The 16,151-nt window shown below is 47.6% G+C and overlaps 1 protein-coding gene across 8 annotated transcripts in view; it reads right to left on the bottom strand.

The window, feature by feature from the left end:
* Nucleotides 1-1,633: 1,633 nt before the first annotated feature.
* ATG13 (autophagy related 13) overlaps nucleotides 1,634-16,151 on the bottom strand; it is a 50,129-nt gene continuing 35,611 nt past the window's right edge. For 3 of the 8 annotated variants that reach the window (XM_077818618.1, XM_077818619.1, XM_077818623.1), the window contains 6 exons: nucleotides 10,615-10,725; nucleotides 9,923-10,062; nucleotides 7,797-7,914; nucleotides 7,320-7,397; nucleotides 6,878-6,994; nucleotides 1,634-6,347 (listed from right to left, as the gene is read on the bottom strand). In XM_077818618.1, coding sequence (XP_077674744.1) covers nucleotides 6,015-6,347; nucleotides 6,878-6,994; nucleotides 7,320-7,397; nucleotides 7,797-7,914; nucleotides 9,923-10,062; nucleotides 10,615-10,725 — 897 coding nt within the window. In that variant the 3' untranslated portion in view covers nucleotides 1,634-6,014. Of the gene's footprint in view, nucleotides 6,348-6,877; nucleotides 6,995-7,319; nucleotides 7,398-7,796; nucleotides 7,915-9,922; nucleotides 10,063-10,614; nucleotides 10,726-14,964; nucleotides 15,064-16,151 lie in introns of all 8 variants that reach the window. The other 5 variants (XM_077818621.1, XM_077818624.1, XM_077818626.1 and 2 more) reach the window with 4 other exon arrangements.

Raw genomic sequence — 16,151 nt, 5'->3', positions numbered from 1 at the left:
GGGGTGATTAAACAAGGGCTAGTGAAGGGATCTAGAAATGCCCCTCATTTGCCATGTACAGATTCACCCCCTGTGCAGCACACCTTCCTGTTTGAGTCACCAGCAGAGTTGTTTACTGGGAGAGAAAGGTGCGTTTTCTGCCCCTGGCATGCCTATGGAGCAATCTCTATAGCATGTAGAACACCACGCTCGAAGCAATTCGACTTGGCACACCATGAATGCAAGTGCCAGCACTGCTCTGATTGCAGGATCTGTGGGGCTGCTGGTGACAGAGGAAGCAGGCTAAACCCAGCTGGATTTTCTGCTCCCAGCTGAAGCTTGAAGTGCTGCCAGTCAAGCTTTTGTTTATGGAGAAGTCACAGCTAGAGAAGCAAGATAACATTTTGGTGCCCAGAGCCAGCCTGGGAATTAATTATTCAAGTGTAAGCATGTCACTAAAAGGGATTTACAAGCGTTAGGGGCCCTTTCAAGCAGCCCTTTGTCTGGATCTAGCTCTAGATTTCTGTTCACCTATTCTACCCTGAGTTGTGCAACATGGGATGAAGCTGGCACCAGGACAATGTTTGTTCACGCTGGCCCAACAACCAGTGCAGTCTGTACAAGACAGGATGCTGTGTCATTGCACAAACAAGGAAAAGCCGCTCCTGTTCCCTCTGTTACATCAAAGATTCCCACCACCACACCTCCCCCCCTTTAGATTAATTCTCACTCTCTTTACTAATGCTTCTCTGAGGCAGCAGTGCTGCCTGCTCATTGCCAGCTCTGCCCCTTTGCTCTCCCAGCCCTGTTCCATAATTAGAGCCCTGCGTGGATACACAAGTGTGTGTCTGCATCCGATCCAGAAAAATTATCTGTAGGGCTCTGCTCTGGGGGCTGGGCTGAGGCTCCGAGGCATCCCACTCTCCCCCCACCCACGAGGAGCCTGGGGGGAAGGGACGTGGTCAGGGGCTGCTCTCAGACCCCCCCGCACTGAAGGCAGGTGGAGGATCTGTGCGGCTCTCCGGCTCAGCTCCATACTGGCCTGGCTGGGGGGGAAAGGAGCTGTGGAGCTGCCTGGAGGCTGCTTGGGCCCCCCACCCAGGGCAGGTGGAAGGTCCACTGCGGCTCCCCACCCAGCTCTTACCGGGGCTGCGGTTCCAAGCCGCCCCTCTCCCTGGCTGGAGCTGAGTCGGGGAGAGCTGCACTGGCAGCTGTGGCGGACCTTCCACCTGCCCTGGGCATGGTGCCTAAGCAGCCCCCGACCCAGTGTCCCTGCCTCCCAGGGCAGGTGGAGGATCCGCGCCAGTTCCGCTCAGCTGCCCCCCAAGCTCTTACCCTCAGAGCCCGGCGCGGATACAAAATTTGTATCTGCATCCATGCTGCTATCCACAGAAATGGTCCCCGGATATAAAGCGGATACCCATGGATTTGCAGGGCTCTATCCATAACTTTCCTCATTGCATCCCATTCCACCTTCCAAAATAGCACTTTGTAGGCATTAACCCTGCTCCTTCCTGGAGCTGTACTGACTTCTGCAGTTAAAATCTGGCTGTTGGAAGGGAAAGCCATAAGGGTGGGAACGTCCCAGCATCAGAACCTGCAGCGTAATTCACAGAAGAGTCGGATCAGCCTGACCAACCAGGTAAGAGTTGCTTACATAAAAGATTTATTGGAAATTCTTTGAATACATGAAGTGCCTTGGAGACTATTTCCAAAACAATACAATTTAGTACCCTGCACCCAAAGCATTTGTAGGTCATCTGCTATGTACAAGCTGCCTTGACATAGTACAGGACTGAGCAGATGGCTATTAAAATATGACAAAATTCATCATTAAATTCTACAGCAGGCCACAGCATCAGTAGCTAGGTCCCTCTTGCAGAACTGCTGTGGGCCAATCATTTCTAAAGCATTGATTAGACAGAGCTGAGTGACTAGATTTTGGAATGGAGAAGGTGTCAAAACTCTGAGGATTGCCCAGGAATAAGCACATATCTCATCCCAAGAGAAACCCTTTATTGCTGTGGCTATCCAGCTATACCCTATCAACCCAGGTGGGCAGATTTCCACTGGGTGGCATTAAACAAACATGGCTGCTACACAGAAGTTGTGCCTTGTGAGATGCAGGAGCTGCGACCTTGTTAAAGTCACATGAAAATGACTGAGCACAGACACTAGGCCCTGGAGGCTTTCTGGACAGAAACAGGAATGATGGCTTTCCTTCTGTGGATACCACAGCAGTTCAGTGTGAAGATGAGGAGGAACTACAGAGGCAATGCTGCCTAGGGAAGGATCACCACCAGAAAGGTCTGTTCTATTTCTTCCTAGCAGGCACAATGCATGCCAGTAGTTTACTAACCTCTATGAAGAACTTGACAGGAGAGCTCACCCAGGCATAGCCTGCAAGTTAAAAGTCAGGGTGCCAGAGTACGTCCACATGCAACTTACTACAAGTCTGCGGAGAATGACCAGCTGATCCAGGGGGTGGGGGTCAGGAGATCTGGGTTCTATTGCTGACACTGCCGTTTACTCACTGTGTGGCCTTGGACAAATCACCTGACCTCAGGTCTAGTTCCCACAGCTGTACTGTGAGGATGCAGCTTACTTACCTCCCTCATAGGCAGGTTGTAAGGAGTATTTGTCAAGTGCTTTGAAGCCCTCTAAGTCAGTGTTATTAACTGACAGGGATAGTGGGATTTTCACCTCCAGCATTTCCAATTCCACTTCACTGGGAGGCCTTTTAGCACTGGTGCAGACAGGTGAAGAGATTGGATTGCTCCTTGCAAAACAAGGATCGATTATTTATATATGGGAGTTAGTTGGACTGGGTGGGTGGCCTGGGAGGGGGGAAATTTGCTGCTTCGAGTAGTTATAATACCCCTACCTGGTGCTTTAGAGCATACAGTAAAACACGGCCACTGATCATGCACAGCAAACACCTGTCAACTCAAGGGCTGAGAAAGCAAAAGAACATGTTAGCATATTGGAAATCAATTCAGGTCCTGAGCTCAATTCTTTGCTCTTGCAGCAGCACAGGGTGGAGGGCTGCAGAGGCCACCTGGTAACCCAAGGCCTTGTGTCATTCTCTAGCAACCCTCCTTTTCAACCTAAGGAATTGTGCCGAGCTCTGGAGAAAGCCACATCCAGCCTTTTTTGACCAGAAACTGGTCAAAAACTCCACCAGTAGTAAGGAAACTAGCAAGGATCCTCAGAGTACAGAGAACTCCCACCACTCTATAGAAATATCATCTGTGGGTAGCAAGGGGGACTTGCAGGAGACTCCTCTTCAGTTACTCAGCCCAGTTACAGGTGGCTAAAGGGCAGAGAGAGTTACACAAGCCCTACTCTGTCCAAGTTCCTGCTTAGTGCCATTACACAGCTTCTCCCTTCCTCATGTGAGACAAAGGACACACAACAACCAGATCAAACACAGAGCACTGCCAGCCAATCACACTGCTTCATGGCTAGCGCATTACAAAAATAAACTTTTAGCTAATCATAAGCCAGCTGATTAAAAAGAGTACCATCAACTTTTCAAAAGGTGTGCTTCTGTGAACCAGCTACTTCCCGAATGGCTGAGGAACAGAACAAGTCTATTTCCCAAGCCTATCAGAATGTAGCTCTTCAGGAAGTCCCTGCACTCTGCTGCACCAACATGTGCATGTTATTATATCAATGCTCCGACTGGGTGTCATGGAAAAAAGTCCCCAGAACAGAACACTGTATTAGAGTAAATAAATGTCTCTGAAAATAAATATCTTGGATTTTCCCTACCAAAGGCAGACTATTGTCATGGGACAGGGCTCCATGGCACAACTCCTGTCTGCAGTGACAGGACCGAATGACCTGCACTAGTACACGAAAACATAACTTTTTTTTAATATAGGTTTCTTTAAAAGCAATAAATATTTCCTGTTTCTTATATATTAACCATAAAGCAGCAAGGTTTGCGGGGAAAAAGGACTAAGACCCCTGGTTACATAACCCTGGAGAAATAGAAATAGAATTCCTATTCGTATTTACAACTGCATTTCAAGAGCAGCGACTCCAACTTTAACATACTCCCAAGGTGCCACTTGCAGATGCACCAGTGCGATCACATTCTGGGACCTTAGCATGGTGGTTTGCCTACACTCAAGGAAATGTGGAAAGCCCTTCCGCATAGCTTCTGTAGTTTCACATCTCTGATTCAGGAAGACAGGCCCAGCACAAGGCCCCAGAGAGAAAGCCTGTGCAGAGACCCAGTTCCTTGGAAGCAGAAAGTGAAGACCTCTATAGGCGTGGCACAGTATAGCGCGTGAGGTGGAAGTCTGCCTCATCCCCTTGCGCTCTGCAGTCCATGCGCTCACTGAAGACAGGATGAAATGCCTCATTTCTAAGAGCTGATGTCCTGCACTCAAGCCAGCTGAGTATGCCACTGCCCAGATCCTTTGTTCGGAGCCAAGGCTGTCTATACTCCAGTGCAATTGCAGACCCAAGGAAAAGATGGTCTGTGCCCCAGAAGCTAAATCTCGGGGAACTGTGATGCAAGAGGCTTTGCAGAGAACATTTCTGGCAACTTTCTGTAAAGCCCCTCCATACACAGAACAAAGACTGATGGGGAACTGGGTTACTAACAACAAAGCTTGATTTCTTTTGTCCCTATTGTAGTGTTATAGATAAGTACTCAAATGCCAGTAGGAAAAGGGGTCCAAAACTATCCCAGGGCCTGGCTGAGGGGAGACTGACAGTTGAATCTGTACCTAGTATTGAGGGAGGTGATCTGACAAAGCCCACAAGATGCAGGGGGGAAAATGGGACACAAAAGAGGAGTGGCAGACAGGACATTGTAGGCTTCCTCCTCCAGGTGCTCCAGAAGACGGACACTGCGCGGACACTGCTGCTGCAATAAGAAAACCGCTTTACTGCAAAGTCTCTACAAAGGCATCAAACTCTTTGACGTTTTTCTCATGGACTGCCAGCTTCTCCGGTAACGAGTCCTGTGAAGGCAAAGAAAAACTCAGATCAAGACTCACTCGCAGAAGGTGCAGTCAGCCGAAAGGAAGCTAGAAAACAATGGAAACGTATATAGTAAACTCTGGCCAAAGGTCTCTGCTGCGATTTGTGCTCTCCTTCTCTATACATGTACCACTCCTAGCAGAAGCAGGATATCAGACAGGATCCAGCACGTGAGCCTGGGAAGGGCAGTTTGCCCAGTTTTTTGTTTTTCTACAGAAGCACCAGGTGCACCATAACCTGGACCTGCAGCACAAAGTCACTCAGCTGTTAGGATTAGGCACTATGGTTTTCCCAGGCAAAACCATGTTACAGAAGTGGCGGGCCTGATACTGCACTCATCCAAGCAACATTCTCACTGCCTTCATTGGGCGCTTTCTCCTAATGCAATCCAGTGTGCCACTAAACCAGACGTGGCAGAGGCAGCATTCGGTTCTTAGATTTGGGTTCACCTAGAGATTTGAACTATGGCACATTTGCCCCTCCAGGTAACAGACAGCAGCACTCAGCTGGGAGCTGAAACAGATGTTTCAAAGCTGCCACAGACAGTCATTTAATGGGAGGGCGAAGTAAAGGACTCGCTCACAAATGCAGCATGTGCAGTAAAAAAACCTGCACGTTTCAGGTTACTCCAATTTTAGGCTCCAGGCTAATAGCTCTCACACACCAGATAGGGTGGGACAGGGCTGGAATTAAGGCAGTAGGTTTTCTCCCCAGAACCTTAGAGAATGGGTTATGCTCTTCTCTTCTAGAACAATTTGATAAGGACTGGGAGAACTGACCTCCCAAATCACTCCTTTGTGGTGACTAGTCCTAGTTCGTAGGGCCTTGAGCTTAGCAGATGCAGGAGTGAGGGGGGAAGTACAAGACTATGACAGTAGGGAATAGTCTTGGACAGTGGAAGAGTCCTGCAGCTGCAATGGCTTCTGGGAAGAGGATACCCGATGCAGCACACGAATACTGTCCCACACACATGTAGCACAAACCAACAACTCATCTAATATTCTCCATGACAGCTGTACACATGCACTGAGAAGGAATCAGACTGAAAAGGTCTCACATCTGGTTCCTTCCAAAGGTTTCAGGTTCCGAGATGTACAAGCATGTTCAGCAGACTGACAAGGAACCCCTCTTGTAGGTGCCTCTGCTCTCATATGGGATGTTGGCTTGTTCAGGGAGCTAGGAGGAGGAGAGCACTGTGAGAATGTATGTCCCCCACACACCAAAGTCCCGTTTTTCCATACCAGATCCTCTGCCATGGACTGAGCCCCAATGTCAATGGAGAGGCTGCTGAGCTGAGGGGGGTTCTGAAATTCGCGGTAGAACGTCCCCAAGTCCATTGGAAGAATGTCATCTTTTGAGAATGCTGGTTTCTAGAATAAAGATACAAACGTTAATCCCCATTTAGAGAGTTCGGCCAGATTTCCCCCTTCGCTCTAGTCACAGACAGAAGGCACCATCAGCTACCAGCAAACAACTCAACATTACAGCAATAAATCTAAGTCAAATAATTGAACAGCAGCATCACCTATATCCCCTGCCATGACCAGAATTAGTGTTTCCCTGATGACTTTATGAGTACCTAAAGCAGAGTATTTCCCTACAATCTGCACTCTGCTTTAGGTGTATGGGACACAGGGAAAACACAAAAACCTGAACCCAGGCCATGGTGGAGAAAGGGAAGAGGAAATAATTTCCCAAGTTGTGGGTTTACGAATATCTATGTCTTTACCATTTTTAAGGATGCCCAGAGACCCTGTCCTTGATATGGGAGCACAATGAGCCCGTTTGGAGCAATTCATTTATTTTCATTCAGCATCACACCAACACCTGCAGCCCACCCCAGATACAGGTGCTCTGCGAAAGTGCTAGCTTGGGCTGATAAAGGACTGCATGGACTTACAAAGTCAACCATGACAAAGTCGTCGTGTGTGTTCCCGGTGCTGCTACCACTAGAGCCCTCTGAGTGCAAGCTGCCCTGTAGAGGAGACTCAGCGTCTGGGGAGTCAGGAGGATTCACCTGCCCAAGAAACCAGAGTCGATCAGTTTCAGATCCTGTCACTGAGCCCATCTGTGTGTTGTGACAGCATGGGAAGAAGCATAGTGACAGTTACAAGGGCGTGCAGACTGTAAGCACAGACTAGCAGGGGCTCTAAACCTGTAGCTGTTTCCATCTCTGGAAAGCCCAGACTCTGGCATAGAGGATGTTATTAGAAACCAGGCTGATGCGAGTAGCTAGTTCTTTGGTCAGAAGTGCATGCAAAGCTAAGGCCAAGAAGGATACATCTGTATGGCATGATCCAAACTTGACACGCACAGATGGCTCTGGGGGGGGGGGTTCTTACCATGGGGTCATTATCCTCCAGCTCAACGTTCTTGGGCGCAAACATGGCGAAAGGAATGTCCAAGCTGGCCATGGTCACCTGGAGAGATTCAATGGGTAGAACCTTAGCACTTCAGTCAGATTCTCTGCATATCCAGCATGCACCATCCCATTGCAAGGCTGTATGTCAGGATCTGAAACTTTGCCCCACCAAAGTCACACTGGCAACTTGACTGGAACCCAAGGGCTACACTTAGAGGGCATAACATTGGAGAGATTGCAGTCAACTTCCCCTTTAATACACAGGTGTAGACCACAGAGCCTACAGCGCCCAGCATACAGTAAAGCACCACATACAGAGACCTGCAGTCCTTGCTAAAGTCTGGTCTCCCGTTTCCTCTGGTTGCCTTGGTGATGCAACGCCTGGCCCCCTCTGTCCAGCAATGGCATGAAGAAAAGTGCATCATGAGTTCACCTCAGAACGATCACTGCAAGTTACCTGATTAATGGGTTTGTTGACAAAGGCCCCCACTTTCCGGACAAAGATGGTCTCCAAGAGATCGTGTGGGGAGCCACTCTTCCCTTCGCTGCTGTTTGATACGGTTTCTGTGTCCTCACTGCGGGAGAAGGGTTGATGGCTCATTGCACATAAACAATTTAGACAAAACCACATTCTTTTGTCAAGATTCCCTTGTTTTTCTACGCCCTCTCCTAGTGTAGGGAGGAAGGGGAGGGAGACGCATCTCTGTTCTTGCCAGATACTGTTTTCCCCTTCAGCCATCAGTATGCAATAGAGCAGTGGTCTCCAACCTTTTTATGCCCAAGATCACTTTCTGAATTTAAGGGCAACCCAGGATCTACCCCACCCCTTCCCCGAGGCCCCGCCTCTTCCCCAAAGCCCCACCCCACTCACTTCATCCCCCCCTCTTTCCGTCACTCGCTCTCCCCCGCCCTCACTCACTTTCACTGGGCTGGGGGTGCGGGCTCTAGGCTGGGGCTGAGCCTGGGGGAGGGGGTTGGGGTGCAGAAGGGGGTGAGGGGTGCAAGCTGTGGGAGGGAGTTTGGGTGCAGGAAGGGGCTCTGGGCTGGGGCAGAGTGTTAGGGGTACAGAAGGGGGTACAAGTTGTTGGCTCCGGGAGGGGTCTCAGGGCTGGGGTGCAGCCTCCTGCCAGGCAGCACTTACCTCTGGCGGCTCCTGGTCGGTGGCACGGCGAGGCTAAGGCAGGCTCCCTGCCTACCCTGGCCCCACGCCGCTCCTGGAAGGGGCCAACGCGCCCCTGGGAGGGGGCGGGCAGCACATGACTCCACACAGCTCCCCGTTCCCAGCCAGTGGGAGCTACTGGGGCGGTGCTTGCAGGCAGAAGCAGCACATGGAGGGAGACCCTTGTCCCCCTGGCTCCTGAGGCTGTGGAGCGCACTGGCCGCTTCCGGGAGCGGTGTGGGGCCTGGGCAGCCCTGCTGTGCCACCGGAGATCATGATCGACTGGGAGATCCTCTAGGATCGACTGCAATGGAGACCGCCAGGCTGTGGAGCAGCTTTCTGCTTGGCTCTATGAGGGAACCACCCCCATCAGTAGGGCAGAAAACCTCAGCCAGTCCTGAGGAAAGGCTGTTCAGAAGAGGTGCATGGGATGAGGGGGTTAATTTGAGAAATGGCAAGGAAGCTCGAGCAACTGTTGCCAATCACCATCACTCTTTCAGGAACACAGAATTCTTGGATATCTTCCCTGTCAGGAGACAGGGTCGGGAATCTGAACACCATGCTCCTTCCCAGGCCCCGTGAAGCCTGAGTAGTCCAATATCACAGCAGCCAGTGCTAATCTGGTTAATTTTCAGTGGGTGGCTACTAATTATTGTCTCAAAACCTGATTTTCAGAAGTATTCAGCAGCTCTAAAAATCTGGTCCTTGGTTTTCCGGCGGGCGTTAGCCATTTGCTAACAACTGGTTAGTCAAGGAGCACAGGCCAGTGCACTAGTGCTATTATAACATAAACAGGGTTTTTGTATTGAGTAGAAAACCAAGTTGGTTAACATGTTTTCTATGGCAACTGTCCCCTGGCCATGAGAGAAGATGGAACCACAGGGGACAAAGGGATCTGGAGACACAAACAGGAAGCTCTAACTGGCTGAGAGGGAGGTTAGGATTTCATGCAATTTGGAGTTTAAAGTTGCATTGTTTCCTGTTAGACAAGGATTCTTGCCTCCAAGGTTTCTTGATATAACTGTTAAATAGGTGTTTTCTATTACTGATGCTTTATGACAATTCAGATGAAGCCTTTTTGGGAGGTTAAAATTTATTGAAGCCGCCTCAACTTGCTGTTCATGGATCAGACAAATGATCCAGAAGTTATGCTTTGGTACTGAAATGACACAAGGTGCTCAGAGACTATGAGGGCCATAAAGTATAAGCAGATAGACTAGATCTTTGTTTGACGTGTTTTTCAGCTTCTCTGTGCTCAGACTGAAAGCTCTGGCTTTAAGGCAGAGCAGCCAATCTAGTGTTATTGATAAATTTAAAAGAACTGCCCTGCAAATGCTTAAAAGAAAAGTCAGTTTTAAATTTGATTCAACTTTATAGTCACAGATGAACTCGTAAGAGGTGCTGCACCTCTTACTAAGACCTACCTACTGGAAGGAGTAGCTGCTGAGTAGAGGGCTCCATCCAATGGGGTGCACATTACCATCCTCTCATGGTCAGCCTGAGTGCCATGTGCTGGCTGGCTAGGAACTGGGGGCACCCCACCCTCCTTCCCTGGAACAATCAACTAAGGTGGAAAGGAATGATCAAGTTAGCGATCTCAAGACTGATATAGCAACACACTATAGCACTAGAGTTGATTCTCTCATGCTGGGAATAAGTTCTTTTTGGCTCTCCATGGATATGCTCTGACTACACTCCTGCTAGAACACAGCAGTGATTATCTGACAGGGAGCAAGAGAGAGGGGAAATCATGTGGGAGGGGACTTTCCCAATGAAAGAATTCATATATCACTTCCTTCCTAATTCTCTGACGCAGATTCAGTGCCATTTCTCCAGACCTATCCCTGGCCTTACCCTGTTCTCAGTGCAATGTCTCCATCTACCCAGTGGAAAACACCTTGATTAAAGTCCCACTTCAGGTGATTCCAAGAGCATCATAAAGCTACTTCCTGCCTTATTTGCTAGCACCATGTTTTTTTTAAATTACTCTAGATCCTTTGCACTCTTGACCTAGCTGCATACAGAGGCATGCAATGGTTTTAAAGGATGTCTTATCTGTGTAACGCTTAGTGGCTGTGGTGCACGCCATATTCATTCTCCCAACCTCCAAGAGTACCTGATGAGGATGTGCAGCATTCAAACCACCAGCAAAGATTACTGGATACCCCATGTCAGCTGATCCAACTCCCAGGGCAGCAGGCTGATAGGAAAGACGAGAGCTGGAAAGCTAAGAAACAAGAGAAAAAATACAAAGAGGGCAAAGAGAGAGGAAAAGCCCCCACAGTCTGAATAGTTATCAGAATCACTGGAGAAAGAACAGGAGATGTCACAGAGGCACAGTACAAGCATGGCGCTGGGCTAGCAGAGTGCCTCAAAGATTTATATGGGAGCCAACGCCAAAGGTTTGATTTAATTTATATATTTTAAAACAAATCAGCCTTGTAACAGAAAGAGGATGAGGGTTTGGCCTTAAAACAAGACTAGTTTGAGTGGGAGAGATAATGTAGGGGAAAGCCTGCATGACAGCTCTTGGAGAAAGGACCAGCACAACCACTTCAAAACTCAGAGCCCATATAAACCCTGGCATTTTAAAGCCACTTCCTCATCAAGGATTCAAGCTCTCAGCATACTTACTGCAAACAAAAGGGGATGTAGCAGGAATGAAGGACACCCCCCACCTAATCAAAGTAAACAAACCTTGGCCATAGGACATACAGGCCCTCAATCTTGCTAGCTAAAAAGAAAACCAGCAAGCTAAGCCCCACAAGATTTCCTCCCAGTATCCCAAACCCAACGAGAAGGATGAGCATCAGGAGATGCTTCCCATCTTCAGCCACCTCTTTCTCTATCTCTTGATCCTAACTAGAAAACCCAGTTAGTGGGATCCATAGGAATCCCATTTGTTCTTCTGACCTCAGAAGCAGCACTCTGCTAGGAGCCATGTATCACATGACATCCTCAATTGAGACAAGGTGGGTGAGGTAATATCTTTTATTGGACCAATTCCTGTTGGTAAAAGAGACAAGCTTTCAAGCTTAAACAGAGCTCTTCTTCAAGTCTGGGAAAGGTTCTCAGTGTCACAGCTCAATACAAGATGGAACAGATTGTTTAGCATAAGTAACACATATTCCAAGGGAACATTTCAGGAGATGTGGCTTGTTAACATCCATGTAGTCACAGGACAAAAAGGGGAGGGCAGTAGGTTACAGATTGTTATAATAAGCCATAAATCCAGTGGGTTTTTTTACAACCATGATTTTTAGAGTCTATCAAAGTTATGAATTTAAGCTCCCAGGCTCATCTTTTGAAGGTTTCCTTTGAGGACGAGGATGAGAGATCAGATATAGAGCGATCACTTTGTGAAAAGTGTGCACCCACCCATGATATGGTATTTTTGTCTTCTATCCTTTTCCTATACGAGTTCATTTGAGAGCGTAGTGATTGCCTGGTTTCACCCATATAGTTATTATTGGGGCATTTAATGCACTGAATGAGATAGATCACATATTGTGATAGGCATGTGCAGGACTCGTGGATTTTGAAAGATGTGTTGTAGAAGGTATTGATCATTGTAGCAGTGGAGAAATGTCGGCCAGTTTTGCATCTGTTATGGCAGGGTCTAGTGCTGCTTTGAGTTCGTGGATCCTAATTTCTGGGTTGCTTCGGATAATGAGCTTGGTGAGGTTGGGAGGTTGTTTGAAGACCAGAAGAGGGGGTTGGGGAAAGATTTTTTTCAGGAGGTGGTCCCCATCAAGTACGGTTTGTAATTGTTTAATGATACCCTATATTGGTTCTAGTGTGGGGTGGTAGGTGACAACTAGAGGTGTGTGGTTGGAGGATTTTTGTTTTTTTCCTGTATTGAAGCAGGTTCTCTTAGGGTATTTGGGTGGCCCATTCCATGATGTGATCTATTTCTCTAGTGGAGTGTCCTTGTTTGGTGAAGGTGTGTATCCTGGACTTTCTCCTCAAAGCTTATTCTATGGTATCTGAGGGCCTGGCTGTAGGTAACAGATTTCTTGGTGTGTTTGGGGTGGTTACTGGATCTGTGAAGGTAAGTAGGGTGATCCAGGAGTCTCTTGTATATAGTTGTCTGTTGAATACCATTACTGAAGCTAATCGTGGTGTCCAGAAAGCTGATGCTGGTGCGGGAGTGTTCTAGAGACAGTTTGATAGATGGGTGATGGTTGTAGAAGTTGTGGTGGAAATCTATGATGGGTGGGTCCGACATATGCCTATCACATCTGGTACACTAAATGCCCTAACAACAACAACAACAACAGTGGGGGGTGAAACCAGACAATCACTATGCTCTTAACTGAATTCACCCAGAAAAATTATAAAAGACAAAAACACCATTTCACTCACGGGTGAACACTTTTCACAAGACCTGACCCCCAGGACGTGAAGGGTTCTTCCACTGGTGTAGGTGCTCCACCTCCATCGACCTAGAACTATCTACACTGGGGGAAAGGTCAGCTTAACTACATCACTGAGGAGTGTGGATTTTTCACACCCCAGGAGATGTAGCTAATGCTGATATAAGTTCCCAGTGTAGACCAGCTCTCAGTACCTTTCCCAGAGCTGAAGAAGAGCCACAAGAGGTAACCTAAAAGCTTGTCTCTCTCACCAACAGAAGTTGGTTCAGTAAAAGATATTACCTCACCCACCCAGGGACCAACATGGCTACAACACTGCAATCCCCAAGTGAGTCAGTACTCTGAGTGCTGACATTTTTGAGGTGGTGTCCTGACAGTTTAAGGGCTGCCCACAAATATCAGGCTGGGCTCCTTCTAGAGTCTGAGTTAAGCTGGAGGGAGTGGTCTCTTCTCACAAACCAGGCTGGCCCAGTCTCAAGAACTCTTATTTTGCTAGGAGTATCATCTGATGCTACTCTGACTTTCATAGGGCTTTCTGCTCCCCAGAGAGTCCCCAATTCCCCCGGGGAACTCTAGGGGCCATTCCCCATTGAACTGGCCCAACATTCTCTTTATTTAAAAAGTCCCCCAACTCATGCAGACATCCCTTCCCATCACTACACTGTGATTTACTGTGAGTTAAGACAGCCAGTCCCTCTTCACCAGACACTGTCAACTTGAAATTTAATTCACTTTTAAAAGCAGAGTTAAAAGTAACTTCAGCCCTGCACCTGCTGCTGAGACTCTCAGCAATGTTTGTGATTTTATAATAGAATGTTCCTATTCCATAAAAATGATTCTCTCCCCTGTTGCTGTGTGAAAGATCCATACCTACAGGAGAAACCTACCTGACTAGTCAGGGGGAGACATAGAAACTGACTACACAAAGTGTGTGAGAAGCACAAAATAAACGAACAAAAGTAGAAAATAGACATCTTTCTAGTCCTCTTAGGTGTTACTTATAACAACCAGAGATCAAACATTTTCAGACAGAGTGGTGAGATTTTTTCAAGTTAACAGTGTCTCAATTTTAACACTCTTAGAACAAGCACCACGTTACAGGAGGTGCAGGTTCCAGAGCCAGAGGCTACTCATGAGAGAACACTTCAAGCACTATCCACTGATGCCTGTTGTGTCATACGGGTAACAGACGATGGTCTCTAAGTTCCTGCAATCGGAACACGTGAGTAACAAGCAAACATCCTGACTGGGAAAGAGAACTAGGCCAAGATCCTCAAAGAAATTAAGGTACCTAACTCTGATTTCAGTGGGAGTTAGGACCTAAATACCAATACAGGTGAAATCCTGTCTCCATTGAAGTTAGTGGCCAATCTCCCATAGACTTCAGAGCAGTCAGGATTTTACCCCAGATGTTTACATTGAAATGCTTCAAAACAGACTGTCATGATGGGGCATTCAATTCATTTTTGCCCTCCAAGACCCTTTAAGACCTTTGCCACCCCTCCCCTTTTCTTTACTCCCTGCCTACTCCAAGAAAAGTTGCATAAAGCTCCTCTATAGCCAGTCAACACGAAGCCTTGTGTGCGCTAGGTGGTCTCTGGGATCACAGGAGGTATGCTGGGCCTCCCTCCCTGCAGAGGTGAGGAATGCTGCTTCTTTCCCAAGCCCCTGCCAGCCGACAAAGCACTGTGCACTTTGATAAATTAAATTTCTTCTACCCACTGCAGTCAAGACCCCTTGATACCTTGACAAGACACTCTCCCCCCTTGACCTCTCAAATGGCATGCATTGGTTGCTTCCTATAGGGCTGCTGCTCAGTGCTATGCTGCAAGTGTTTTTTAGTTTAAAGAGCACTAGAGCACCATTTTGAACAAACAAAAAACCCTGCTATATAAAGAATCACAGACATTGTGAACACATCTAACCAGAATAAAAAGCCCATCCCATTTTGGGCTGGCCAACTTCTTCAGCATAAGGAAGCAGCAAACAGATTTATTTCCCAGTGTACACTCTGGATAGTCAAACTTGTACCTTCCTGCATTTTTAAAGTACTATTAGGCCATAGATACTGTATTCTATTGTGAACTCACTTGATGTGAAAAGGCCAGTCCCATCATAGGGACCTTCAAGGTGTCCATCACCACAGGAGGAGGGGTCTGAAAATGTGCCTTAGTGACAGTAAAAACACACTGTGCACATACACAGACACACAGAGGAAAACAAGGAAGGAAGAAAGAGAAAAGGACTTGAGAGAAGAACTGAAAAGAGTTGGATGAACTGAACACTAATGAGGAGCGTCTATGGCCAGAGCAATCAGACAGCTTTATGCATGGTAAAATTCTCAGTATGGCCAGAAATTCATTTAGTTTGTAAAGGAGTCAGTCTTGCAGTGAACCACTCCCCATCACAACTCCAGAGAGAATTAGACATAAAGCAACTGCCAAAAGCTCCATTGCACAGCTTACTAGGACTGCTAGCCAGTTCACCAAGACTAGGCTGAGGGGCTCTTAGGAACAGTTGAGACTGATTTTGATTTGAACACATACAAGTTGCCTATATTTTGATGGTCTCCCCTTCAGATGTAGCTAGTCTTCCAAAATTGTAAATTCTGAGGGGCAGGGAACATGTCTGTGTGTGTCCCTGTGCAGCACCCAGCCCAATGGGGCCCTGATCCAGGCTGAGGCCTCTGGGCACTATCATGATCCAAATCATTTTTATACCAGAACAGAGCAAGTGGAGCAGGGCCTTAAGTGGAAATTGGCAATCTGTGGCATTAAAAATTGTCTAGCAGAGGGTGCCTGATGTGAGAGGGGTGGGCCATCCATGGGAATCCCACCGCACCAGGTCTGTCTCCCAGCTTCCTGGAAGCACAGTTCCATTGGAATCACATTAGCAGGTACAATCCCTGAACACTTTGGTGTTCTCCATGGAAAATACAATGCAGGGTAGTCTGCATCTTTTCTGGTAAACTCTACAGGGCTAAAGGGAGGAGGATGTATTCCGCCAATCTTGTGTTTACCCCCTCCCAATACATGGATGCCTAGATAGGCCTATTGAGGTCCAGCAGCAGAGTGGCTGAGCTTCCCTTCCACTCAGTAGGAATGTGGGATGCAGCTTGGGGGGGGAGGCCACAGTCTGTATGTACAGAATCCAGTGCACAGACAGGTCTCAGTACCTGATCTGGACTTTTAGATGTTTATAAATATATAAAGATGGTTTGCCTTTTTTCAATGTGTGTTGTCCCCTTATAGTGCCTTTTTAAATGTTGCCTTTGGCC

Source organism: Eretmochelys imbricata, chromosome 6 (genome assembly GCF_965152235.1).
Source record: "Eretmochelys imbricata isolate rEreImb1 chromosome 6, rEreImb1.hap1, whole genome shotgun sequence".
Taxonomy (NCBI): domain Eukaryota; kingdom Metazoa; phylum Chordata; order Testudines; family Cheloniidae; genus Eretmochelys; species Eretmochelys imbricata.
Note: the sequence above shows the minus strand (reverse complement) of the source record. Positions and strands in the feature narration are given on the sequence as shown.